General features: G+C 39.5%; 1 protein-coding gene across 3 annotated transcripts in view; it reads left to right on the forward strand.

The window, feature by feature from the left end:
• Positions 1–26,795, forward strand: part of LOC127439257 (rho guanine nucleotide exchange factor 18-like) — a 65,173-nt gene that overhangs the window by 31,563 nt on the left and 6,815 nt on the right. For all 3 annotated transcript variants that reach the window (XM_051695465.1, XM_051695467.1, XM_051695466.1), the window contains exons 11-28: positions 4,115–4,179; positions 4,511–4,565; positions 8,888–9,038; positions 10,417–10,523; positions 10,721–10,861; positions 10,985–11,235; positions 13,513–13,638; positions 13,752–13,869; positions 13,982–14,236; positions 14,340–14,416; positions 14,548–14,726; positions 15,276–15,349; positions 15,662–15,847; positions 16,393–16,539; positions 16,728–16,846; positions 17,768–17,830; positions 18,084–18,131; positions 19,655–20,134. In XM_051695465.1, the coding sequence (XP_051551425.1) occupies positions 4,115–4,179; positions 4,511–4,565; positions 8,888–9,038; positions 10,417–10,523; positions 10,721–10,861; positions 10,985–11,235; positions 13,513–13,638; positions 13,752–13,869; positions 13,982–14,236; positions 14,340–14,416; positions 14,548–14,726; positions 15,276–15,349; positions 15,662–15,847; positions 16,393–16,539; positions 16,728–16,846; positions 17,768–17,830; positions 18,084–18,131; positions 19,655–20,134 (2,642 nt within the window). The remainder of the gene's footprint in view (positions 1–4,114; positions 4,180–4,510; positions 4,566–8,887; positions 9,039–10,416; positions 10,524–10,720; positions 10,862–10,984; positions 11,236–13,512; positions 13,639–13,751; positions 13,870–13,981; positions 14,237–14,339; positions 14,417–14,547; positions 14,727–15,275; positions 15,350–15,661; positions 15,848–16,392; positions 16,540–16,727; positions 16,847–17,767; positions 17,831–18,083; positions 18,132–19,654; positions 20,135–26,795) is intronic.

Genomic DNA, 26,795 nt, shown 5'->3' on the forward strand with positions numbered 1-26,795 from the left:
ACCATCGTTATGTTTGGAGGAAAAAGGGTGAGGCTTGCAAGTCGAAGAACACCATCCCAACTGTGAAGCATGGGGGTGGCAGCATCATGTTGTGGGGGTGCTTTGCTGCAGGAGGGACTGGTGCACTTCACAAAATAGATGGCATCATGATGAAGGAAATTTATGTGGATATATATTGAAGCAACATCTCAAGACATCAGCCAGGAAGTTAAAGCTCGGTCGCAAATGGGTCATCCAAATGGACAATTACCCCAAGCATATCTCCAAAGCTGTGGCAAACTGGCTTAAGGACAACAAAGTCAAGGTATTGGAGTGGCCATCACAAAGCCCTGACCTCAATCTGATGTGGTGCAAAAAAAAGTGTGTGCGAGCAAGGAGGCCTACAAACCTGACTCAGTTACACCAGTTCTGTCTGGATGAATGGGCCAAAATTCCAGCAACTTATTGTGAGAAGCTTGTGGAAGGCTACCCAAAAAGTTTGACCCAAATTAAACAATTTAAAGGCAATGCTACCAAATACAACAAAGTGTATATAAACTTCTGACCCACTGGGAATGTAATGAAAGAACTAAAAGCTTAATATTAAAAAAACATTTCTCTACCCAATATTAAAGACATAGTAGAGACATTTTGATGTGAGTTATTTGTATAGCTCTTTTTGCAATATTTATAATTCCAAAACAGCTTTGTAAAATCGTTATATTTTCTCAAATTTTTTGCGGACTCCTTAACACCCCCTTGCGGCCCCTTACACTGAAAACACTAATAAGTTGCCTGTACTCAATTGATTCAGTTCCCAGACCCCAGTTTGAAAAAACCTGACCTAGATAGTCTCAAAGCTAATAGACATGGACTGAAAGCCACAGACCAAAACATTTTGATTTGAGGGAGTTTTTAATGTGTGACATTATATTTAAATTGCTCTAAAATTGTATATTAAACTTCTGTTGTATTCTGCTCTGAATGAACATCGAGGTCCTGGAACAGATTGATTTGCCCTCAGTTGATGTTTTTCTGTTTTTGTCAGTCTAAATGGATGGAATCTGTCACTTTGTGGGGTGAAAAGTGGAATATGGCCTGCAGGGACACAGCTGAGGTCTTTTAAATGGCTAATGAGCACTTTACCCAACTGTGAAAGATCTTGTGAACCAGCATTATCAAGCTTTAAAACTGCCTTTTTAAAGTAAAAACAACATTAAGGAGAAAAACACTGTTTTATGTGTGATTATGTTTAAGTCTGATAATTATGCATTGAAATACAAATAGCTTACAGATTTATTAGTGCTATAACTTATTTATGAAGGAATTAATTGTGAATTGTCTGACTCACAGTAATGAGTGTGAGGAATGATTTACGTGCAACAACGAGTTGTTAGTTATTTGTTTAGTTTTTTTCATAATCAGAGCCACGAAAATTATAGGCAATGTATGCAACGCATGTTGGACTTATATCGGTTAAACCGATATACTAATAGAAATGTTACATTCTTTTAGTATCTTTTCTTTCGCAGTTGGGAAAAATGCCACCACATGGTAGGGAATGCCAACCTCTTTCCAATCAGAGGTTGTGCTACAAATAATCATTAAAAAATAATCACTAGGTCTGGGTGAAAATATAGATTTTCTGATGCATCTCGATCTTCGTTTGATATCGATTCTTTGCCTAAATTTCAAGATCGATCTTTTATGCTGTGGCAACCCTCTGTAATGCACGTAAACCACTTGCAGAAGTGACCAAATTTTGTGCTATGTGACTAAAAATGTCTTTGAACAGCCACTGACTGGTAAACATACATATTTCACTCACCAGTGATTGAGTAGTATACTGTAGTGACGAAGTTCTTAGCACAGAGATCCTTTTACTGTGTTGAGAGTAGCAGTTTGGTTTGACTCGTTCTGTGTGTCCAAAGACAAGATCCACACTTTCCCTATGTCATTTAATAATATATATTTTAAATGCCTTTCTGTTAACAAAAAAACGAAAAGAAATAAATGTATTCAAATCACGCACAAATACGCTAAAGAAACCATGCACGTCATCTCATTATATGCGCTCACTGGCTGATACTGGTAAAAGACAGTACCGATTTAGCACTTGTTCTACACATTAATGTAAATACTTGTAAATAGTACAAATTATGCAAGTAAACAATAAACATGTAACAAAAATATACAGTATATGCAACATAATATAGGCCTATGCAATTTCAAGACATTTATTGATAGAATAGACTGAATTTGAGCATTTTTCAAAAGCTAAAATGTGACCAATATAATGAAAACTAATGATAAAATATAGTTTGTAAAATTAACATTTTCGAATTGGACCTAGAACGGTTATCTAGAAGGTCCCTTTATTTTTTTTATTTTTTATTTATTTATTTATTTCCTTTTTCTCCCAATTTGGAATGCCCAATTCCCAATGTGCTTTTAAGTCCTCATGGTCGCGTAGTGATTCGCCTCAGTCCGGGTGGCGGAGGACGAATCCCAGTCGGGGTGGCCCCACGTCTGAGACCATCAACCCGCGCATCTCTATCACGTGGCTTGTTGAGTCGCGTTGCCACGGAGACATAGCGCGTGTGGAACCTTCACGCCATCCACCGCGGCAACCACGCTCCAACTCACCACGCGCCCCACCGAGAACTAACCACATTATAGCGACCGCGAGGAGGTTACCCCATGTGACTCTACCCTCCCTAGCAACCGGGCCAATTTGGTTGCTTAGGAGACCTGGCTGGAGTCACTCAGTAGAAGGTCCCTTTATAATTAATTACTAATATTCAAGAATATCGCAATATGGGGGGGCTCGGTAGCTCGGCGAGTATTGACGCTGACTACCTCCCCTGGAGTCACAAGTTTAAATCCAGGGTGTGCTGAGTGACTCCAGCCAGGTCTCCTAAGCAACCATATTGGCCCGGTTGCTAGGGAGGGTAGAGTCACATGGGGTAACCTCCTCGTGGTCGCGATTAGCGGTTCTCGCTCTCAATGGGGCGTGTGGTAAGTTGTGCGTGGATCACGGAGAGTAGCATGAGCCTCCACATGCTGTGAGTCTCCGCAGTGTCATGCACAATGAGCCATGTGATAGGAAGCGCAGATTGACGGTCTCAGAAGCGGAGGTGAGATTGAGGTGAGTAACCATGCCACCACGAGGACCTACTAAGTAGTGAGAAATTGGGCATTCCAAATTGGGAGAAAAGGGGATAAAACATTTTTTTAAAAAAGAATATCGCAATATACATTTTTGCTTGTATTGCCCACCCCTATTATCAACAAAATAAACTGTATTGAAAATGTTTATTTTATTATTTTTTTATCAATCTTTAGTTAGTTTTGCAATATTATTTGCATTTAAAGATGCCGCCTTCTTGACGTCTTCAATAAGAGTGCTTTTTATTATAATTTTCATTATTTACTTTTAAATAACTTTCAGTATTTTTCATCCGCTTCTGAATTACTCTCCATAAAAATGTTGTGATATACTGTATATCAACCAGAATTTTCAAGAATACCGCAATAATGTTTTTTAGCTTTTATTGCCCACCACTACTGTGTTTTCAGCATAACAATATCAGTGAAAATTTTTATTAGCCAATATTATTTTCATCCAGCATTACTTTTGCGTTATATTTTGAATTAAAAAATATTTTTCTCGTGGTCTTGGATGAGAGTGCTTTCATTAAACGTTTTAATATTTTCTTGTAAATAACTTTCAATATTGTATTCAGAAGTTTTGATAGTTTTGATTTTAGTAATATATTGTGATCGCCCACCCCTGTTATCAGCATAACTATTGTAGTAAAAAGTTATATATGAAAATTAGATCTTGAATCCTCAATTCTCAATGTGGACTTTTAGATCCCACTGCATTTTATATGTTATTTTTGATACAACTTCCCTTAAGTTGGTGATTCAAAAGGGTGTTTTCCTTTGTACACATTGATAATGTTTTGCAACAAAACATGGTTGCGTTAATCTCCAGTGCTGTAATGTCATGACAACAACCCTGTTTCTTGAGTCCCCCTTCCACAAGTAAACCAGCTGTTTATGGAATAACCTGCATGCTGATAAACTGGTTCTGATAACCTACCACTGTGATTTCTGTTTGAAATGACAGACTGCGCTGTGAATGTCCACAAGAGCTGTAAAAGTCTGCTGCCTGAGTGTAGCAGTAAAAGCAAGGTAAGATTAATTTCAAAAATGTACTTTTTAATTTGTTCAAAATCTGAATTGCATTAACCTTATTTGATCACTGTTTTACAGGCTAAAGAATTAGTGGCTGGTAATGTTTGAATAGAGTTATGGATGCTTAATGAAATCTAAACATGCAAAACTGCACTGTTTATTGGTTGAACCAAATGAATTGAGTTCTTTAATGAAGATAAAAGAGTTTGTCTATCTGTAAGAGGAGTGGCAGGGTGTGTCATTGTACGTTTTGTTGTAAATGATCAACCGCAACAAGAGGATCACAGCGTTACTGTGTTAGTAAAGTCTTGTTTTTTCCACTACACAGACAAAAGATTCAGTACAGAAGGCATCAACTGCTGCAGCTCAGTCGTATAATCAAGGTAAGCACGTTTGTGTTTGTTTATATCACCTTACTTTAGTGTTGAGTATCAATGATTAGATAATCAAATGCAGCGGTACTCAACTTTTAAACCGTAAAGGGGACAACAACCTACCAAATTGCTAGTCGACTCTGCATATTAACTTGGGTTAGGAGAAAGTATTTTCATATTTAAACAATTGCCCCACTTCACTAAGAGATCTCATTTGTGAAAATTGCATACTTCGCACATGTGCAACAACATAGAAGCAAATGTGTAGAGAAATGAAGATGAAAATTGTACTAATGCACGCCTGTGTTTTTTGAACTTCGGTGTGTTGTATTTTTAAGTAATATTTAGCTTTTCTGACGTGAAATAAGATCTCAAAGGCATCATTTTTCTGAGATCTTCCTATGCAGGGCTGCATGCTTCAGTCCATGTGTGCAGCTGCAGGAAAACAATTATCCCAGGCTTGTTTTGCTGTCGTCTCCTGTGTGATGGCCGGGTTCAATGAACGTTCTGCAGGCAGATGCTGATTAGTGTCCCCTGATAGCAAATTAATGTTATCTGGCTGTTGTTCTCTGCGATTCATCTTTCACAATCGCACAAAGAAGCACTTAAGATGTTAATCACGGTTTCCCAATTAATTAACCCACAAATCTGACGAAGATTAACATGGAATTGGCCGTGATTCACTGCTGCTGTAGGGTGGTCAGAATTCTGCTTTTGTTTTTTTTTTTTTGCAAAGGCAGCTGACCTCCTGACACCTTTTCAATTGTATTTTCATGATTTCTACAAGCTGTAAAATTGAAAATGAAAAGCAGTCTTTTTAAGAAAAACATGTATTATTGGGGCCCAAATAATATGTCTTGGAAAAATAGCAGTTAACCACAAAATACTTGCCAAGCTGCAATGTAGCTTTGTACGAAGATTCGCCCATGCAGATGTCATTGCCAAACCAAGCAACTTCCTATTGGAAGTTCCCATGCAAAATCAGGCGAAAATTGAGATTATTGTATTTTGCGTACAGAATTTAGCTGAATTTTGAACAGTTAGTGTTGTTGATTGTGCTATCTTGTACCGATCTGTGCTCGTTGACAGTGTTTCGTTTTCTTTTTCCATTTCAGTGCTGCAAAATCAGGATTAGGTTGTACGTAACAAAAACATCAGTTAGTTCCATTAGTTTAAAGGTGCACTCAGTAAATTTTTGCTAATAAAAAAAGTTTTACACATAAAGACTTAGAGACATGTTTTTGAAAATGATTTGTTGAAACTGTACACTGACAGTAGATCAAAACCCCAGTCATATCAGTAACCAATAAAATTGTATTTGTTATTATTATTATTTTTTTTACTCCCCAATTCGGAATGCCCAATTCCCAATGTGCTCTAAGTCCTCGTGGTGGCGTAGTGACTCGCCTCAATCCGGGTGGCGGAGGATGAATCTCAGTAGCCTCCGCGTCTGAGACAGTAAACCCGCACATCTTATCATGTGGCTTGTTGAGCGTGTTACCGTGGAGTCATAGCGTGTGTGGAGGCTTCACGCTATTCTCCGCGGCATCCACGCACAACTCACCACGTGCCCCACTGAGCGCGAGAACCACATTATAGCGACCACAAGGAGGTTAACACAACGTGACTCTACCCACCCTTGCAACTGGGCCAATTGGTTGCTTAGGAAGCCTGACTGGATTCACTCAGCACGCCTTGGATGACTTAATTTTATTATACAAAACAAAATATTAGCTAACTTTGCTTGCTATCTAGCAACTCCTGTGACCAGTCGTGAGTCGCCACGTAACTAAAGCCGTTCCACCAGCACAGTTCTGCTGTCCTGAGTGCAGGTAGCTAAAGGCCCAAGTATAATTCAGTTTTCCGGTTGTGGGTGCATGTGATGCAAATTTCGTCATCAGTACGGTCCGCACAGACACTTTTAGCACGGTCAATGGCAGGCACATATACGACGTACAAAGACTGTCTGCGTATCTAGAAGAACTAGGCTGAACGTGGACAGTCTTTGTTCATCGTTGGTGCATTCGCCTGCAATTGACTGTGCTAAAAGTGTCTGTGCGTACCGTACTGATGACGAAATGGGCTCGCGGTATACTTTGAAGGGCTGAGTGCACAACCATGTGCGAGGCGGAATGACGTGGAAAATGAAGTGTACTCTAGCCTTAACCATGCTGACAAATCTGTGCTACAAAGAACTTGTTGAAATGGTACCAAACCATGTTTTAATGGAAATGCTACTGGTACTGTTACTTATGTGCTCAGAACCACTGGGGAGGAAGAAAGATTCTGTATGTGGCTGAATGTATACAGCTACTTATGTAGCTGTGTCGTATCTTGTATGTGTCTCACTCTCAAACCACTTTCTGAGATGGTTTCAGCGATCGGATTGCAAACCATCTCGAATTGGAAGGCATTTACACTTGGTCTTGTTGGATAGTTATCTGATCAGTAAAAACGCATGAAGTAACCAAGTTTACACCCCCTAACACCCCCTAATGTTTCATTCTAAATGAGGAACATAAGCAATTTGTCATACAAAAGTCAACAATATCTGCAGTCTCGAACTTGGCAGTGCGATGTTCCTCATTTGTAAGTCGCGTTGGATGATTGGCAAGAGAAACTAAAGTGTATATTTCCAATGCATTATTAGACACTATACATACAGATATAAAACAAATCGAATGCTGTATTTTAATTAGCTGAAGTTTAAGATCTCAGAACTATTGTTTTCTCTGGCTGCTTTTTAGTCTCTATTGCGCATACGCTGGGTCTCTCTCGCTCGACGGTAAGTGAGCATTTTGGGGCGATGCGAAGCGATATAGCAGCTTCCCAGTATCTCTCCCATGCCTGGTTCACTGTTTGCGGGTGAAGTCTCCATTCTGCACACAGTAAATCTGCTCCAGTATTTATTATGGACATAGGAAGTACGTCATGGTTAATGAATTTGCACTGCTCCACACAAACAGTTTCTGTGCCAGGATGTGCAATTGAGTCGAGCGTGTGCCTCCTGGGAATTTATTTTTGTCAATTTAGCCACAGAAGGTGCAGAAAAACATTAGTGAAGTTCAAGAAAGTGCTTAAAAAAAAACGGATACTTCATTAATTGCATAATTTTTTTTAAACACGTTAAACAGGCAACTGTTAATCGCAGAAATTAGCACGTTAAATTTCCCAGACCTATTGTGTATTAATATGAAATAGATTGGATGATTGTGATCACTGAATTTTGAAGCTTATAGATTTGTTTCATTTGAGAAAGTCACTTGTTTCAAATTCTAAATTTTCTACGTTCGTTTACCATATTTTTGTTTAATATGCATGGTAATAAATATAGTTTAGTTAGGATTATAATTAATATTAATAATGTGACAAACAGGAAATGTTATGTTTAAATATGAATATGAATATTAATATATATATAGAAAAAATTATTTCATGTAAGACAATTTACTGTAGTAGCCATTTAATCAATATTTTATTTTTTGGACTTTTTATTTGTATTACTATGAAATAAATGGGATGGTTTTGATCACTTTGAAGTTTGAAGCTTATTATAGATAATACAGTTCCTTTATTTCATTAAACAAAGTCTAAATTTTGAAAGGTTGTTTACTAAATGTTATGTTTTTGTCTGCATGCGCTAAAAAAGATTGCATTTACGATTTGCGGGAAGTATTAATATGTAAAAATAAATAGTAAATGAAATGATTAAATATTACATTTAATCTAATTTAGTAATGTAACGTATGTGTAACAGTATTTGATTTAATAAATTATTAATTTTAACAGATTTGCACAGGCCAATGAAGAGGTAGATCTGCAGCAGACAAATGAGGCTGGTTATTAAGTGTAGGGTTCTCTCTGGAGATGATAATAGAGCTTAATGGTTTACTTGCTCACAATAATCTGGCTGTGAGACACTGACTCTCACCTACTGCATCAAAACATCCTCCGGCAGGAGAGCGATGGGAGAGAGTCAAGGAGAGAAACACTGAGAAGCGAAGGAGCATGCGTGATTTCTAGAACCCACTCGACACTCTATAAAGCCCACCCACCACTTGCTATGTGGTAACCTTCCACTCTTTCATTGTGTACCGGTTTCTAGGTAGAGTCTTTCAGTTCTGTCTTAGACATAATGGCACTGGCTTTATCCAGAGTCCGTGGCTCTCAGAGGAAGAACGCTGGCCCCCCGACCTCCTGGGGTCTCTCACGCAGGCTTGGGGTTCGAGTTCTCCTCCATCGAGACCTCCTCACTTGCCGTTTCCTCAATTCGTTACCTCGCTCTGTTTTGAGACACTGTTACCGCACTCACCCCACTCGTTTCTCTGCAGCTCTGAGGGAGCCCTGCTCTACCCTGACGCCCGTAGTTGATGGCTCATCCCGTACCTCTCGCTGTGCTGCAGGTATGACCGTTCCACCTAAAGGACATAGCGCTCAGCCTGCCACATCCAGCAACCTGTCAATCACCCATAACAACAGCAGGTATCTTCCATCATAAATGCACTAAGACTACACAACCCATACAGATTTTAATTTGGAACCTGGTACTAAATCTTACACAGTGCAATAAATAGTAAATGTAGAGATGCACTAGTATAAAAATGTTGCTGATACTGATTGCAGTATAACAGTATCTGATTTGATCATTGCAGATACTGTAAATCTTTACTGTTTTACCTACTTTAAAAGAAAGTTTTTAATAGCGAAAGACTAATATTTCTGCCAGGACATGGGATGCACTGATATAAAGATTTTGGCCGATATCAATTGCAAATAATTATTTAATATTGCAGATATTGAACAAAAAAAATCTGTAATTGTTTTGCCTGCTTTTTAATAGTGAAAACTGATTTTTTTTTGTCCAGGCCATGGATTCACTTATATAAAAATGTTGGCCTATACCGATATTTATTTGTTTTGTAATGGCCAATAACCGATATGATTGCAGAAATCTTTACTGCTTTGCTTTTAAAATAAAATTCTTTAAAAAAAACAACAACAAAAAAAACATTTTTAATAGTGCAAGACTTTTGGCCAGGACATGGGATGATGCACTGATATAAAGATTTTGGCTGATATCAATTGCCGATTTTTTTTATTTTTTTTTAGATTATCGGCAAGGGCTGATACATGTGTCAGTTTGACCGAATAACAATAGATGTTCCCCTTAAAGTGAGTTCAGATGTATTACCACACAGACTGTATAGTTTGGAACCTGGTACTGAAACCTTTAATGCAATGCAATACTTTATGCTGTAAGTTTCGGCTGATTGGCAGTAATGATTTTTTAATATAACTGATAAACGGTTCCACAATCAGTACAATCTACAGCCTTGTTAATGCTTAATGCACATTTTTTGTCAAATATTTTGAAGTCAATTTTAATTAAATAATGTGTGAAATAAGTGTTAATTTAAATTCAACAATTTTGATACAAGGGCTTTTTTATATAAAAAATTAGGCATTATATTGGCCATCAGCTGCCACCCTGCTCTCAAGATATCGGTATCGGCCATAAAACAAATACAAAAAACATATTGGTTGATCGATTTTCTTCATTTCTGGGTCCTAGTATATAGACAGCTGTTAACAGACCCTGGATATGTATTATATATATGATCAGAACCCATCAATGTATAGATTTGATGATTAATTTCCTTATAGTGCAAAATTGATACAACAAGAAGATAGTTTTGTATTAACAAAGTACAATGTGATGCTGATCACACACATTGCTCTTTGCTTTAGTAGTACTCTTACTATTCATCTTCCATGAATGCTGCTTATAGACACTGTAGAATTGTGGAGAACGTTCTCTCATAATAACTGTAGCGTTTGCATGCTCACGTTCCTCCCACAGCTCTATAACAGGAGAGATGGACGAGGTTGACGCATTTAGGGTGAAGCGCTCAGCTGAGGACACTGTATCTCTTGCCTCCACCATGCCAGAATCACTCACCGTTGAAGGTGAGAGGTCATTTCTAAGAGCCACAGTATTGACAATGCAGAATATAAATTTGATTAAAAACTGAACTGGTAATTTAGGTGAAATCATGATAAGATTGGTGTTAAAGGGATAGTTCACTAAGTCTTGAACAGCACTTTATTTTGTAATTGGTAAGTATGAATATACAAATGTTGTTTTGATTGTTATTTGTTTGCAGATGCGTATTACAGCACTGTGCGAGGTGAACTGGACGCTATTGCACAGGATTTCGAAGCAGAGTCCTGGAGTCTGGCCGTGGATCAAAACTTCTTAAAGAAACATTCTAAGGAAATTATCAAGAGACAGGACGTTATATATGGTTAGTGTTATATAAGAATCCTACTCAAGATAAACCTAAACGCAACTCTTTCTTAATTATCTTGGTGGTTTTATCCTTGAAAATTGTCAATATAAAGTACAAGATTTTTCCTGTCTTCTCCAGAACTCATCCAGACGGAAATTCACCACGTGCGGACGCTGAAGATCATGCTGCGTGTGTACGCTCGAGAGCTGAGGGAGGGATTACAGTTGGACGACAGGAAGCTGGACTGTCTGTTCCCACAGCTAGACAGCCTGCTGGAGCTGCATAATCACTTCCTGTCCCGCCTCAGGGAGCGTCGCGCAGAGTCCCTGCACCCCAGCAGCGAACGCAACTACGCCATTCATAAACTCTCAGACATCCTTATATCCCAGGTACCTGCCGAACACTTCCTGCTTCACACTTCCTGCTGTCACACTTCCTGGTTCACGCTATCTTTTGTGACACTTCCTCTACACTTCCTGGCATACATTTCCTGATGTTACCGGTACTCTTTCTGGACTAGACTTCCTGTGCCACACTTCTTGGGGTGCTTCTCATTTCTTAAATTGTGCAGACTCGTTTCCTCGCTCCTCCGTCCTCGAGCCAGTGACCTGGAAATCGTTCAAAGTCCAGCATCATGAAGGACGTATTCATTTTTTAAATGCACCGTGAGGATCGAGGACGGAGGAAGCTTACTGAGGATGCTTGATCCTATGCAGAAGACTTTTCGGACGAAGCACCTGACGCACGCATAAATTATCCTCCCCCTTATTCGTTTTTTTTTTATTATTAAAATTTAAATTAATAAAGTTTTAACAACATAAAGAAAAATGCTCCGAGGTACTCTAGCTGCGCAAAGACGGCGCTTTAAAGTGACGTGTGAGTGAGCAGGACATTCCATTTTACAGATCCGTCTTGCTTCAATTCCTCCGTCCTCGTTTCCTTTCCTTCCATGCTTTCCTTATTTCCTAAGATGGAGGAGCTGGGAAAAGAGGAAATGAAGAAAGGAAAGAAAATGAGGATGCACAATTTCAGAAATGAGAAGCACCACTGTTGTTACCCTTCCTGCTCTACACTTCCTGTTTCACATTTCCTGTTGTTAGATTCCTGGGGTGCTTCTCGTTTCTGAAATTGTACATCCCCGTTTCCTTTCCTTGCTTCCTTTCCTCGTTTCCTAAAGGAAGGAAAGGAAAGGAAACGAAACGAGGATAGAGGAATCGAAGCAAGATGTATTTTAAAAATTAAATGTCCTGCTCACTCGCGCGTCACTTCAGAGCGCGTTTTTGCGCAGCTGCAGTACCTCGGTGCACTTGCCATTTATGTTATTGAAACTTTATTTGTAAACATATTCAGAATAAATCCAAATAATTCAGGATGCAGTGTTGAAGTACGTGACAATTATAGTTTATTAAAGCCACAAAGATGAAACGTGAATTAAAACTGTTGTGTCAGATGTGAAAGGGGTAGAGAATTTAAGCGTGCGTTAGGTGCTTCGACCAAAAAGTCTTCCGCACCTTTGTTTCCTCGCTCAAGCATCCTCGGTAAGCTTCCTCCATCCTCACCTCCTCACAGTGCATTTAGAGAATTGATACGCCCTTGATGATGGCAGACTTTTTGATCGGTCTCAGGCTCGAGGACGGAGGAACGAGGAAACGAGGACACACAATTTAGGAAATGAGAAACACCCCTGCCCTACAACTTCCTGCTTCACATTCACTGTTTTACACTTGCTGCTACACACTTGTTGTTATACTTCCTGCTTCACATTTCCTCTTGTTGGACTTCCTGCCCTACACTTCATTTTTCATACTTCCTGTTGTTAGACTTCCTTTCTGACGTTTCCTGCTTCACATTTCCTCTTGTTGGACTTCCTGCCCTACACTTCTTTCTACATACTTCCTGTTGTTAGATTTCCTATGTTTCCTGCTTCACATATTTCCTGTTTTACATCACTTCCTGTTTTTATGCTTTCTCCTCTTAACCTTCTGCTTAACATTTACTGTTGTTGGACTTCCTGCCCTACACTTCGTTCTTCATACTTTCGTTGTTAGACTTCCTTTCTGATGTTTCCTGCTTCACATTTCCTGTTTTACACTTCCTGTTGTGATGCTTTCTCCCCTAAAGCTTCTGCTTCACATTTCGTATTGTTAGACTTCCTGTCCTAAACTTCCTGCTTCACATTTCCCTTCTTAGAATTCCTGACCTACACTTCTTACTTCCTGTTGTTAGACTTCCTTTCCGACGTTTCTTGCTTCACATTTTCTGTTGTACACTTCCTGCCTTAAACTTCCTGCTTCACATTTACTGTTGTTGGACTTCCTGCCCTACACTTCGTTCTTCATACTTTCATTCATTGTTAGACTTCCTTTCTGACGTTTCCTGCTTCACATTTCCTGTTTTACACTTCCTTTTGTGATGCTTTCTGCCCTAAAGCTTCTTACTTCACGCTTCCTGTTGTTAGACCTCCTGTCCTACGTTTCCTACTTCTCTTCCTGTTTTAACATGTCCTGCAATGTAAATGTTACATCATCATAATTTAAAGAGGCCTGTTTTATTGATGTTCATGGTGATTTTGTGGTCAGCTTTCCTTAATAGTCTTCGTTGATTAACTTGCACAAATATGTTTTAAGGCAAATTAGTGTGTAATTTCTTTATTCGTCTGAATTTAGTTTTCCGGAGAGCTTGGAGAGCGGATGAAGGAAAGTTATGGGGATTTCTGCAGTCGGCACACTGAAGCGGTGAACTATTACAAAGAACAACTGCAGAGCAACAAGAAGTTCCAGAACCTCATGAGGGTACATAAAGCACCTCCTGACAGACCTTATACACTTGAATGTTGCTTTAACCAACTTTAATTCTGTTGGGTTTTTAATTATTTCTTTCGCTTCTTTTGTTTGTTTTGTTTTAGAAAATAAATAATTCGTCAATTGTACGGCGGTTAGGGGTTCCAGAGTGCATCTTGCTGGTGACACAGCGAATCACCAAGTATCCTGTACTACTAGAGCGAATCATACTCAACACAGAAGGTTTGTGAATAATCTAAATTGTTCTCAGAGTTCTCTAAAAAGGCAAGCATCACTGTTACTATCGCTTACTTCGAAAATCGATGTCTCTAACTTTCGCCTTGTACCATTCCAGATGGAACAGAAGAGCATGAAGGCTTGGCACAGGCTCTCAGTCTGATCAAGGATACCATCGTACAGGTGGACGCCCATGTAAATTTATATGAGAAGGAAGTGCGGCTCAGAGAGATCGCCTCCAAGATGGAGCCCAAGTCCCTGGGAAAGATCAAGGATGGCCGTGTGTTTCGTAAGGAGGACATATCGAAGGGTCGACGCAGGCTCTTGTACGAGGGCACGGTCAACTGGAAAGCTGCCTCTGGTCGACTCAAAGGTCATTATTCCATCTGTTTTGTTCTGTATATACTGTGGCGTAGTGTCTATTATATAATGTAAACTATTTGGATTATCGGACTCTTCTCTTGCTTTCGTTACAGATATTCTAGCTGTACTGCTTACCGATGCTCTCGTGTTGTTGCAAGAAAAGGATCAGAGATATGTTTTCTCAACTGTGGTGAGTACGATTTCCATATTATATTCCATGTCTGTGCAGAACAGGTGATTTTATACAGGACTGTTCTGCTGTGAAAGTGAAAACAGATCTTTACGCACATGTCGTTTTCTTTTTGTTTGTTTTTTCATTAGGACAATAAGCCATCTGTGATTTCGCTTCAGAAGTTGATTGTTCGCGAGGTGGCGCATGAAGAACGGGCCATGTTCCTCATCTGCGCCGCCTCTAATGAACCTGAGATGTACGAAATCCACACCGCCTCAAAAGAAGACCGCAACACCTGGATCGCACAAATCCGTCAGGCTGTGGAGAGGTACATGTGTGTTAAACTATTGTTCATGTCAGGGTTATTATAGTTTTTTTTATTTTTTTATATTGTTTTAAGTTTGTTTTAGTTTTCATGTTTGCTAGTTTTAGTTCAGTTTAGTTTTTTAGTTTTTTTTTACATTAGTTTTAGTATATTTATTTGTTATTTTAGTTTTAGTATTTTAGAGGTGGCAAAAGTTAATGCAATAACTGGTGAAATTTAAATATGTTTAACGACTTTACATTTTTCAGGGCTGTTTCCTGTTTTTGCTATCTAGGGACATTTCCATGTTTAATGAATGCGAGTTTTAAAAGTTTCAAATTTTGTACCATGCATCAAAACCTAAAATGAATTCAAAGTCATTTTAGTTATGGAGTCGTGGATGCATTGTAGTTTCGTTAGTTTTTTCCAATGATGTTTTTATCTTTATTTCAGTTAACGAATATGTTGCAGTTTAGTTTTAGTTTTCGTTAACAGTAATAACAGTGGTTCACCTTGGTATTTACTTCAATGCTTGTTTTTAAGCATTCTTCCACTCTTGTTTTCTTCTGTCAGCTGTCCGAATACAGAGGAGAGATTGTTTAGTGAAGAAGAGGAGGCCAGGGTCGCCAGATTTCGAGAGTTTCAAGGTAAAGCCCCACATGTTCCTTTAAAAGTGCCAATTATTAAGTCATGCCAGTTTGGAGTTTCTGCTGATCTGAAACTGCTTGCTGGATGTTCTTTTAAAGTATTTCACACTGTTACAGTTTTACTTTCAAGCTTGGAAGGATCTTGAATCACTAGAGGGCGCACTTGTGTTTTCATACTGAGTGTGTCTTTTGTCTATCAGAAAAATCTGTGTTGACCATTTAATCTTTTTCCTTGTATTGTTGTTGGGTGTTACTAGGTTTCTTGCTTCTATATGTCTATATTACTATATTACTATATTATTTCCTTTTCAGAGCGTCTAACGTTGAAGGATGCTCAGATCACACAGAGTCTCGTGGAGAAGCTGCAGTTGTTTGCGGAGCTGGCTGAATCTGTGTCCGGTCTGGAAGACTGCAGCTCTCACTCCCGTCTGCTGCTGCGTGGTGACGCCTCTGACCTCCAGAAGGGGGAGCAGGTGCTCAAAGGAGCCATCACTGAAGGTAACACGCCGGGGCATAACACATTGTCACAGGGCCTGTTGAAGTTGTTTGAATCCTAATAAGTCGGCCTGCACAAAAAAATCCACAGAAAGCACAAACAGATTTCAGTAGAATTGAGAGAATTTTTGAAGTGTTTTAGCCAGTTGAATATAGTATTCTCAAATCTGTTTAAGACAATTTACCATACCTTTTTACCATTTTGAATCAAATTGTGTACGAACTTCTGTGTTTTCCGCCACTATCATTCAAAGTCCATCAAAATTTGATTCAATTTATTGTCTTTATTTACTAAATGTATAGACTCCTTTTAGCATTGGTTTCTTGTTGAACTCTTGCACTTGGTGCAGGGACGGAAGTAGGATGTGTTCTTTGGGGGAGCAGCTGTGTATCTCTTGTTGGACCATGGGTGTTTCTCCTTGATATTTTAGCTTGAGTTGGCCAACCTTGAATTTGCACGTATTTTGGTGTTGGTCTGGCAATGCCCCCAGCCCCTCCATTTTTTGTAGCAAATCAGTGTTGCTCCATATATCTCTGTGTCTCTATAGTGGAGAACCTTCAGAATCTCCTGGCATCTGGTGTGAAGGAATCATCTCCACAGACTGAGGGGAACCAGAGTCCCGGATCGGGAATGCTTCCACGCAGAGCGGACACCTTCGGTGGCTACGACAGCATTTCGACCATCCTGCCCAAGAGTAAGAGTCACATTTATTTATTTATATGTCTTTTGTTCCTTGATGTTATTAGGTACTAGTTATATATGATGAATTAGTGAGTTTATTTGACTTGAGTAGTTCCTTCAGTATGTAATTTTCTGTCCATGCAATCCATCCCATCACCACCACAGTATATACTTAGCGTAAATATGTGTCTATTATCACAGACGGCAGTATGAAGAAGAAGCTGTCTGGTGCAGCGGGCCGGTCCAGAGAAAGAAGTCAGCGGGCAAGTTCAGACCCACAACTCAAAGAGGTGTACGCTTGTCAGGATCAGGATGAGGTGGTGAGTGAATACACACCTATAGACCCCGATTACTCCAGGTATTAAGATGCGTTTCGGGTAATACAATCACGTGGTCAGCGCTAAATAGAGGTCTAATCAGGATCTAAAAGGTTTTGTGATCGAAACCACATATAGATGTAGTCAAAAACGCATGTGAACGCATTGCATTTGATGTGTAAACAATAATCCATACTGTACGCATCCCGTACAGCAGTGACGCGCCACTCTCACCAGTCAATCAATGACTGCGCTAAAACAGAGTGTAAACTTTGCCGGTTACAAGCGGCTTAAAATGGAAATGACCATACAAACACGAGAACTTCACTTCAGTGTGTTCGATATCAACACAGATGAGAAGCACGAACATCTGAAGCTCCTTTAATACAGGTTATCCACTAAAATAACGGATAATTCTGCTCGAAATGTTGCGTTTGTGCTTGGATAAAATTTCAGATGCACCATTTTTTTTCGTGCTTTTTTTTTGTTGCGCTTTAATGTCACGCAGTAACACACTGACATTGATTGATGTATGTGCTCATAAAACAGAGATCCTCTCCCTGAATTCCGAACACATGTGGTCACAGGAGACGCATTTAAGTGAACAAGGTGTAAACAGCGATGTGTCTAGCCTGACCACATGTGATCGGATCACCCGAGACGCATCTTAATACCAGGTGTAAACGGGGTCATACAAATGCATAGACTCTAATGGAGTATACATATCCTTCTCCCGTTTCCCCAACACACAACAGCAATATGATTCAGTGTTTACTAAACAATAAAAGCAACATCAGATGATTTAGGCTGGAATTTTCAGTTCTGTTCATTTTTTTTCACAACTATTCCTTTAAGTTTTCAAAATGTCATTGTGTCACTGTCAAATTGATTATAAAGTGTAGATTATCTGTCTGTCTTTCTCAGGATGAGGCCTCCTCACCTTGCTTGAACAAAACTTCCTCCGCCTCTAAATTCTCAGAATCGGCGGTAAGAAAGCACATCGTATTAGAAATGTTGGCATTGTTGCTTGCTCAGTTATGTTTAATTGTTTCCCGTGAGAAAAACTTGTCTACATTCTTTCATACACACCCAATGCATTTTTTTAAATCATAACCTTTGTGATCACCGCACCTAATTGGCTGTTAATGCAGTTTATCTCACGTGGCAGGCATGTGGCATTGAATATGAATATTTGATTAATCCTGGCACTGATATTGTCCTTGTGTTCCTGTTTTGCCAGTTGTATGAGCGAGTGCTGCTGCTATCTCAGAGGCTGTACAGTTTACAGGTAAAACAGAATGACCACACTCAAGTTTCACTTATCATTACCAGAGATTCACCGGGAAATGCACCCAATAATCATGCCAAGATAAAAAGAAGGGAAATGTCTTTGTTTTAGGAATTGACCCTTGAGGCACTGGTCACTATTTGTGTGATGTTAGTGGTTGAAATTTGTCAACACTGCGCTTTTCAGACAGATGTTTTGGGTGTCTCTAATAATGTAGTTACAAAACAGTTGCCTGTGTTTTTGTTTGTTTTTACGTTGATTCTTTTATTCTTTCTGTCTTTCGTTCAGTCTGTTGTTCTTTCATTCGTGCTCGAGTTTGTTTGCAGTTTCGTTTGCTCATGTGTTCTGTCTTTTGTTCTCTGTCTTTCGTTTGTTCTTTCTGTCTCTTCACACTTTTGTTTTTCGTTTGTTTTCTGTCTATCTGTCTTCTGTTTGTTTGTTCATTCTTGGTTTTCATTTTTTTTTTGTCTTTTTGTTCTTTCTGTCCGTCTTTCATTTGCGCATTTTTTATTTCTTTCGTTCGGTCTTGCCCTTTTGTTAGTTTTCTGTCTTTCTGTGTTCTGTTTGTTGTTTTGTTTGTTCTTTTGTTCTTCCTGTTTGTCTTTCATTTGTTATTTCTTGCTTTCGCTCTTGTTTTTCGTATTTTGTTCTTTTTGTCCGTCTTTCATTTGTGCATTTATTTCTTTTGTTTGATCTTGTTCTTTTGTTTGTTTTGTTTTCCAATTGTTAGTTTGTTTGTTCTTTTTCTTCTTTCATTCATGCATTTGTCATTTCTTTCATTCACTGTTGTTTTTTTTTTTCATTTTCTGTCTTCCATTTGTTCTTGTCTTTCGTTCTTTTTCATTCGTCGAGAATCATTCGTTCTCATTTTCTTTTGTTCGGTCTTGTTCTTTTGTTCGTTTTCTGTCTTTCTGTGTTCTGTTTGTTCTTGTTTTCTTATTCTTTTGTTCTCTCTGTCTGTCATTTGCGGATATGTTTTTGTTAGTTGGCTGTTGTTCGTTCTTTCGTTCGTTTTCTATCTTTCTGACTTCTATTTTTTGTTCTTTGTGTCTTTTATTTGTGCATTTGTTATTTCTTTAGTTCGCTCTTGTAATTTTGTTTGTCTTCCGTTTGTTTGTTCTTGTTTTTCATTATAATTTTTTTCTGTATTTTGAAAAAATGTTCTTGCATTTGTGCATTTATTTTTCTTTCGCTCTTTTGTTCATTTTCTGATTTTCTTTTTCTTTTGTTTTTTCCATTCATTTGTTCTTGTTTGTTTATTTATTATTTCATTTGTTCTTTCGTTTCTTTGCTCTTTTGTTTGTTCTTTGTCTTTTATGCTTTAATTTCTGTCTTCCAGTTTACTTGAAATGTTCATTCTTTCCACACACTTTCTTACCAAAGTGACTTGCAATACAGTGCACAAATCATGTCATTGGCAAAAACAAGAACAAGCAGAATGCATAACACTTTCTCAGCTGCTAAGCTTTAGCTGTTAAAAGCTTCTTGGTAAGTCATTTTTCTTTCCCCTTTGTCTCCTTCAGGCCATCATCTCTCAGCAGGACAGCCACATCGAGCTCCAGCGGGCATCGCTCCTCACAGCCGAGCGGGAGCGGCCTGGCAGCCGGAACCGCGGCACTGACGTGCTCCTGGAGCAGGAGAAACAGCGCAACCTGGAGAAGCACCGTGAGGAGCTGGCCAACTTCCAGCGGCTGCAGAGTCAGCACCGGCAGGAGCATGCACGGTGGGAACGGGAACGCGAGAAGCAGCGACGGCAGGCCGAAGCGGCCGACCAGCAGCTGAGGGAGAGGGAAGAGGAGTGCCGGCGAATGGAGGCGCGACTGGCCGAGGAGAGACAGGAACTGGAGAGGCAAAGACAGACATACCAGCAGGACCTGGAGAGGCTGAGAGAGTCGACGCGAACCGTTGAGAAAGAGAAGGAACGACTCGAGCAGCAGAGAAAGTTGAAAAAACACAATACAGTACCGAACACGGCATTGCTGTACGCACAGGAAGCTGGACAGGTGAGGGTGTGCCACATGGCTCTATACTCTGACCTTTTTAGTGTCCTTGTTCCTCACTTTATGATGATTTCACAAGCTAAAGCAACACTGACTTTCTATCTCCATGTTATTTTTAGTATAAAAATGTGTTTCTTTTGAATGATCATAAGCTAAAGACTCTAAAGTTGTTTTATGGATGTTATTAAAATCACCCCAATGAACATGAGAGCGAGGGACACTAGTATAAAGCTTTGACCACCACAGCAAAATGCAGGAGTTAAAGCTCCAATACAAATAATTTATTGGCCACAATTAACATAACATAACATTTAAAGAAATGGGAGCAAGCATACTTGAAATAAGTATGATGTCACCTTTCTGGTCCCTTGAATCTCACGTTATCATTATAATTTCATGTGTAGGTGTGCCAGGTGAGAGCGCATTTGTCTTTTCCCACACTCTCTTTCCGCTCTGCTGTATCAGTACAATCGAGCAGAACAATGTGGCACTGTGAATTAACATAGAAGTCACTCAGCTTCCTGCTAAAGCCTTGCAAAGTTACCTGCCACCCTGCTCTACCTGTTTGCCGATGAGCTTGCCAGATCACTCTGATAGTTCTCTGGGGAAAAAAAACCCCTCTGAAAAATGTTGTTTGAACAGTCAACCAGCTCAAACACAGAAGAGCCACTCTCTATGTAAACACAAAGTATAACAAAGACACATATTGTGTGATTAACTGACCTGGTCTGCAAGTTCTCAGCAATACTGAAACTGTGTCTCTTTATGAGTGAGAAAGATTGAGCCGATAGATCAAGAACATTGTTATATAAACAGCGTCCCTCAGTTTAGCTCAGTTTTTAGATAGACTTTAAGGTTGAATTTAAATATATATATATATATATATATCAAGAATGTCTGGGTCATATTTCACCCTAAAATCACAAGAAAAATGTATATTCAATTTATATTAAAAGCTTAAATAATAGAAAATAAAAAAGTAAATAAATAACAATAAATAATTAAAAATACTAAAAACAATATTATAATTTATTATAATAATATATTAAAAATCTTTAATTGAGATTGAAGGCTATTTTAGGGCCATTAAGATATTTTTTGAAATGGCACTGGTGAAGGCTAAAATAATAGAAAATTATAAAAGTAAATAATTGAAAATAATCAAACAATACTATAATTTATTATAGTAATATAATAATAGGCTTCAATTGTAAATATAGGCTACTTAAGAGCCATTAAGATATTTTTGAAATGTTGTTGTGAAGGATAAAATAATAGATAATTATAAAAGTGAATAATAGTAAATAATTGAAAATAATAAAACAATATTATAATTTATTATAATAATAAAATAAAAGGCTTACATTGAAAATGAAGGCCATTTAAGAGCCATTAAGTTATTTTTGAAATGTTATTGTGAAGGCTAAAATAATTACAAAATAATAAATGTAAATAAAAATAATAATTAATAATAATACAGTTATTTATTATCATAAAATAAAAGGCTTCGATAGAAAATTGAGGATATTTTAGGACCAGTAAGATATTTTTGTCATTATGTTCATGACAATTAAGCTCATTTTCACCCCAGTTTTTATTACTGTAATGTGATGAAATCTCATTCTTATTAGTGTAATGTGTGGGGAAGAAAATATTCTTGAAAATGTACTATTTTGTACAATAATTGTACATTTGTAAGGTGCAATTTTAAGTACACATCGTGGTAATATGTTGTACTGAATTTATTTTATGCTGATAATTTATTTTTCTCAAAATGTGCCGATTGTTATGAAAATAATGTCACTAAGCAAAAACTCGTAATTGGCTTAATTTTTCTTTATACTTTTTATAATATCTTATTGTTTCTTTTGATTTTGGAGGGAAATAGAACTCTTTCAGAGAGACTTTAAATGGGCACCTTCTATTCCTGTGAAAAATTTATAAATTAATTGACACTAATTGGTATTCAGCATTTTCTGATTATTTGCAAGCAGTGTGACTGACTCCTGGCATGTTCGGCATATGATTTTGAACAGTATCCATCATTGGAGGCGTATTGGCTTTCCTCATATGTGCCAAAGACCAGGCCAACACAAACCTCCTTATATAATGTCAGGGAGTGAGAGCGAGACAGAGATACCCAAGAGCAGTGGAACAGTTCAAAGGATTTATTAACAATAAATATTCTCTTCAACTGTGCTGGTGAAGACTGAGGATCCAGGCACCAGCTGCAGTAGCGGGAAGAAGTTTGTGGATGCGTGCGTGCCATGGCCGCGCAATGGGCAAATCCATGAATAGTGTGTTCGTAGGCGAGTGTGTGTGTGTTGTGGAAGTCAGGAGCAGATTTGTCGGAATCCTCCATTGAAACGTAGTGAAGTGCAGAGAACAGCGCCCAGCAGACTGGAAGACAATCACTCCCGACATGTGGGCAGAGACGAGAAATCCTCCGTTGAAGACTCGTGAGTGCAGAGAACAAGCGTACAGCAAACTGGAAGGCAACCACACTCCTGGCACGTGGGTAGAGACAGGCAACCAAACAGATACATGAGACAGGACCAATTAGGCAGAGAGAGTGAGGTAAGTACTTCACATCAAACAAAAATCTACCAAAAATACTGAGAACATGAAGGGCTTAAGTAGGTAGTGAATCAGTGGAGAACCAGGTGCTGCTAGCACGCTAATTAGTGGCATTATCAGCGTTCTCCTGGGAACAATGTTCCCATGGAAACACTGATCATGCATGCCGGCAGCGCCTGCGAGACATGAGGGAGAGAAAATAACAGAACACACAGAACAAACTGGCAATCTCACCGGAGCCCCAGAATTACTTTGCAGGAGGTGGAACTGGTCTATGATGGCGCGGTCCAGGATGTCCCGAGCCGAGACCCAGCATCTCTCCTCAGGTCCATAACCCTCCCAGTCAACCAGGTACTGGAACCCTCTGCCTGACATCGATCAGTCTCCTGACCATGTATGCCGGAAAGTCCTCAACAAGACACGGATGAGGTGGGACGGGTGTTGTGGGGTGTAAATTAGAGCATAAAACGGCCTTTATTTTGGAGACATGAAAAACAAGGTGAATGTGTTTGAGGTGAGGAGGTAGTTTAAGACTAATGACCTTGGTGATGGGAAACGGCCCAATAAACTTGGGAGCCAGCTTACGTGAGGGGAGTCAGAGCGGAATGTCCTTAGAAGACAACCAAACTTTCTGCCCACACACGTAAACTGGGGGCTTAGACCGGTGCCGGTCCGCTGACCTCTTAACATGAGCGCCAGTCCATATGAGGGCTTCTCTGGTGGCATTCTAGGTGCGCCGGCACCTCTGAATAAAAACGTCGGGTTCTTGTGCGAGGAACAGAGGGGAACGAGGCTGCACTGGAATGGTGGTAACCCCGTAAACAATGACTGCAAGGAGTTGTGGGCGCACTCGACCCAGACTAAATGTTCACTCCAAGAAGACGGATTACGGGAGGCCATACAGCGCAGGGTTTTCTCCAGGGTTTTTAGAATGGTATCCGGTGGGACAGTGGAGGTCTCGACCGCGAAACATCAAGACAAAGAGTCGGGCTTGACGTTCTTAGAGCCCGGGCGATATGAGAGGACAAAATTAAAACGTGTGAAAAATAGTGCCCAGCGAGCCTGTCTAGAGTTGAGGCATTTGGTACTACGAATGTACTCTAGGTTCCTATGATCAGTCCAGACCATGAAAGGTACCCCCGAACCCTCTAAACAATGACGCCATGTGCCCAAAGCCAATTGGACAGCCAGCAATTCTCGGTTACCGACATCGTAGTTCCGTTCTGCTGGTGTTAAGTGGTGCAAAAGAAAGCACACGGTTGCATCTTTCAGTCCAAAGAAGAGCGCTGCGACAGGACCGCTCCAACACCAAACTCAGATCCATCCACCTCCACCACGAACTGACATGCAGGGTCGGGAGTAACAAGGATGGGTGTGGTAGAAAACCGCTCTTTTAATTTAGAGAATGCTGCCTCAGCCCGCGGGGACCAACAAAAGTTAATGGGGGTGGAGGTGAGATCCATCAGAGGCATGTTGGCTGTAATTCCTAATAAATCTCCGATAGAAATTACCGAACCCCAGAAACCTCTGCAATACCTTGCGAGAATCTGGGGTTGGCAAATCGGAGAGGGCTCGGACCTTAGCAGGGTCCATGCGAGACGAGGAATCCTCCGTTGAAGACTCGTGAGTGAAGAGAACAAGCGTACAGCAAACTGGAAGGCAACCACACCCCCGACAAGCGGACAGAGACAGGACCAACGAGGCAGAGGGAGTGAGGTAAGTACTTAACATCAAACAACAATCTAGCAAAGATACTGAGAACACGAAGGGCTGAAGTAGGGAGTGAATCAGTGGAGAATCAGGTGCTGTTAGCATGCTAATTAGTGGCATGATCAGCATTCCCCTGGAAACAAGAGCAAACCGACCAACTCACCGGAGCCATGACATATGAGGCCTGGACAGAGAGGTCTTCATGTTTTCCTTCAGTCATGTTAAACTAATTTGAGCAGTGTAGCTATAGCTGTTCTGTCCGTTTGCATGTCCGCATGTGAAGACTAAGCCCCTTTTTTGACTGAATTACCCAGAAACTGATGTCTAAGTAGCTGGAGATGCAGTCTTTCAGCCTTTGTTTTAAGAAACCAAATCTATAACTGCGTGTGCATTCTATAATCCGCATGTGCAACATACAGTAATGCCAAATTTTTCGAATACCGTAATGTTAGCCATTGAACAGGCAGTGGCCATAAAATTAAAATGAAGCTTGGATCAATTAGTGTTGCGATTAGACATCTTCCTATTGCATTAAGGAGGATTGTGCACGCAGTTTATGGGCTGAATTGAACAGCAACAACTCGTTTGTTGGTTGCTGATGAACGTAAAGCAATGTTTTAGTGGTGAGACTTTGTACACAATCTTGTTGTAAAGGGTTGGCATTAAATGATGACTTGGAAAAAGACTAATTGTCAAGCTAATCTCATGCAATTTTACCATCAGAAAAGTTTAAGGGCCTTCTATAATTTAAGCTTAGTGAGAGAATGAACAAATTCATTGTTTTTTAAAGGGGATTGTGTGTTGCAAAGACATTGAAGACCAATTCAAGGGTTTGCGGAAGTTACATTCCGTCATGTGACGAAGTTGTGAAAACATTAACTTTAGCTGCAATGCCCTTTGACATAGGCATCATTCGACCAATGACAATTTCAGAGAGGTGGATCCAGTTTTGTTTTCGGACATCCAGTTTGTTGTGTTCCCATTTGATTTCAAACTGACACGACTCTTTCCACACCCTCAAAACACATCTTATGCTTTCCTATCTGTTAAACGCTCCACCAGAGTTTCTCCATTGTGTGAGCGCCCTAAAACATTCTCAGAATATTCAATGGCTCAAACACCCACCTTACAGTTTGTTGCCCTTTTTCATTGTATGTATATGAGGAGTTTGAGGCATGTCCAGTCATGCCCAGCCCTGTCAGATTTCCTGTGATCTCTGCTTATCGCAGTCTAGTGCAGCTAATAGTGCATAGTAACCGCCTGCCAAGGGTGCTGGGGACAAAGGCCATGTCTAAATAAACTCTGTTTACTAGTTTGTAGTGGAGTTTAATTAACAATAATTAACAAACACAATGAGGATTTGCATAATGAAAAGACATTTCCAAAACGGTTCTATTATATTTTCAGAAGGGTTGATTTTCAATAAGCCAACTAGCTCTTTTTTGGTTCATTTATGACGTTCTGTCCGCTTGGAAGCTTTTCTCCAAATGAGCACTTGAGAGCATTTATCTTCAGAGGTTATGGCCTGCAAAATCATAATGTTTTTTCCCCTGGATGTAAGTCGAGTGAAAGAAGCATATTAGCATAATTCCAAATGGCACTCCAGGCTATGTATGTTGTTTTAACTATTTTATGGTTTCCTAATTGGGCCATTCATCTTTTGTTTAGAGATTCAACGTTCCGCTCTGATTGATTTATTGTCCACTATATTGTTATATTATCCATCTGAGTTGCTGTTGAGTTAGATATATTGCAGTTGTGTGACCTGGCCAAGACATGTGCTTTTGTTATGGCCTTATTCATGTCCTCTTTCATGGTTTAGAGTTTCTTAGAGCGCAGCTTAACTCTGAGATAACGTCAAATCTCTCTTTTTCCTCAGCTTTATAAGTATCGCTCACTCACAAGCTCATAGGCCTTTTTTGCACCTGATACTAACATTTATCTTGGGTCATCCAGTCGCATAAAATCAATTCTACATTTTGGCACAAACATTTCGTTTCGAGGGATATGCGTCCCTCATGTAATTTTTGTATTTGCATGTTGATATCAAACAAACCTGGAATACTTCCATGAAGTCTTGAGCATGTGTATATGGGTTTTTATGATTTACAAAGCTATTTACTTGGCTGCAGTTTTTTTTACTTTTAAACCCTTGTTTTAGTGCAGTAGATAATTGACAGGCAAGTAGGTGTCCCTTTGATGTCGTCCAGGACCCATCAGGCCGGATTAGCATTTACACTTCAAATGCGATGTGGTCACATGTAGTTTCGACTACCTCTGAATGTGGTTTGAGGTATCAAATCACAAAACATTTTGGACACCACTTATCACTTGTGATCGAATTAAAATGGGTCCTTATAAAATTTTACTATTTACT

The sequence above is a fragment of the Myxocyprinus asiaticus genome, chromosome 50, assembly GCF_019703515.2.
Source record: "Myxocyprinus asiaticus isolate MX2 ecotype Aquarium Trade chromosome 50, UBuf_Myxa_2, whole genome shotgun sequence".
Lineage (NCBI taxonomy): Eukaryota > Metazoa > Chordata > Actinopteri > Cypriniformes > Catostomidae > Myxocyprinus > Myxocyprinus asiaticus.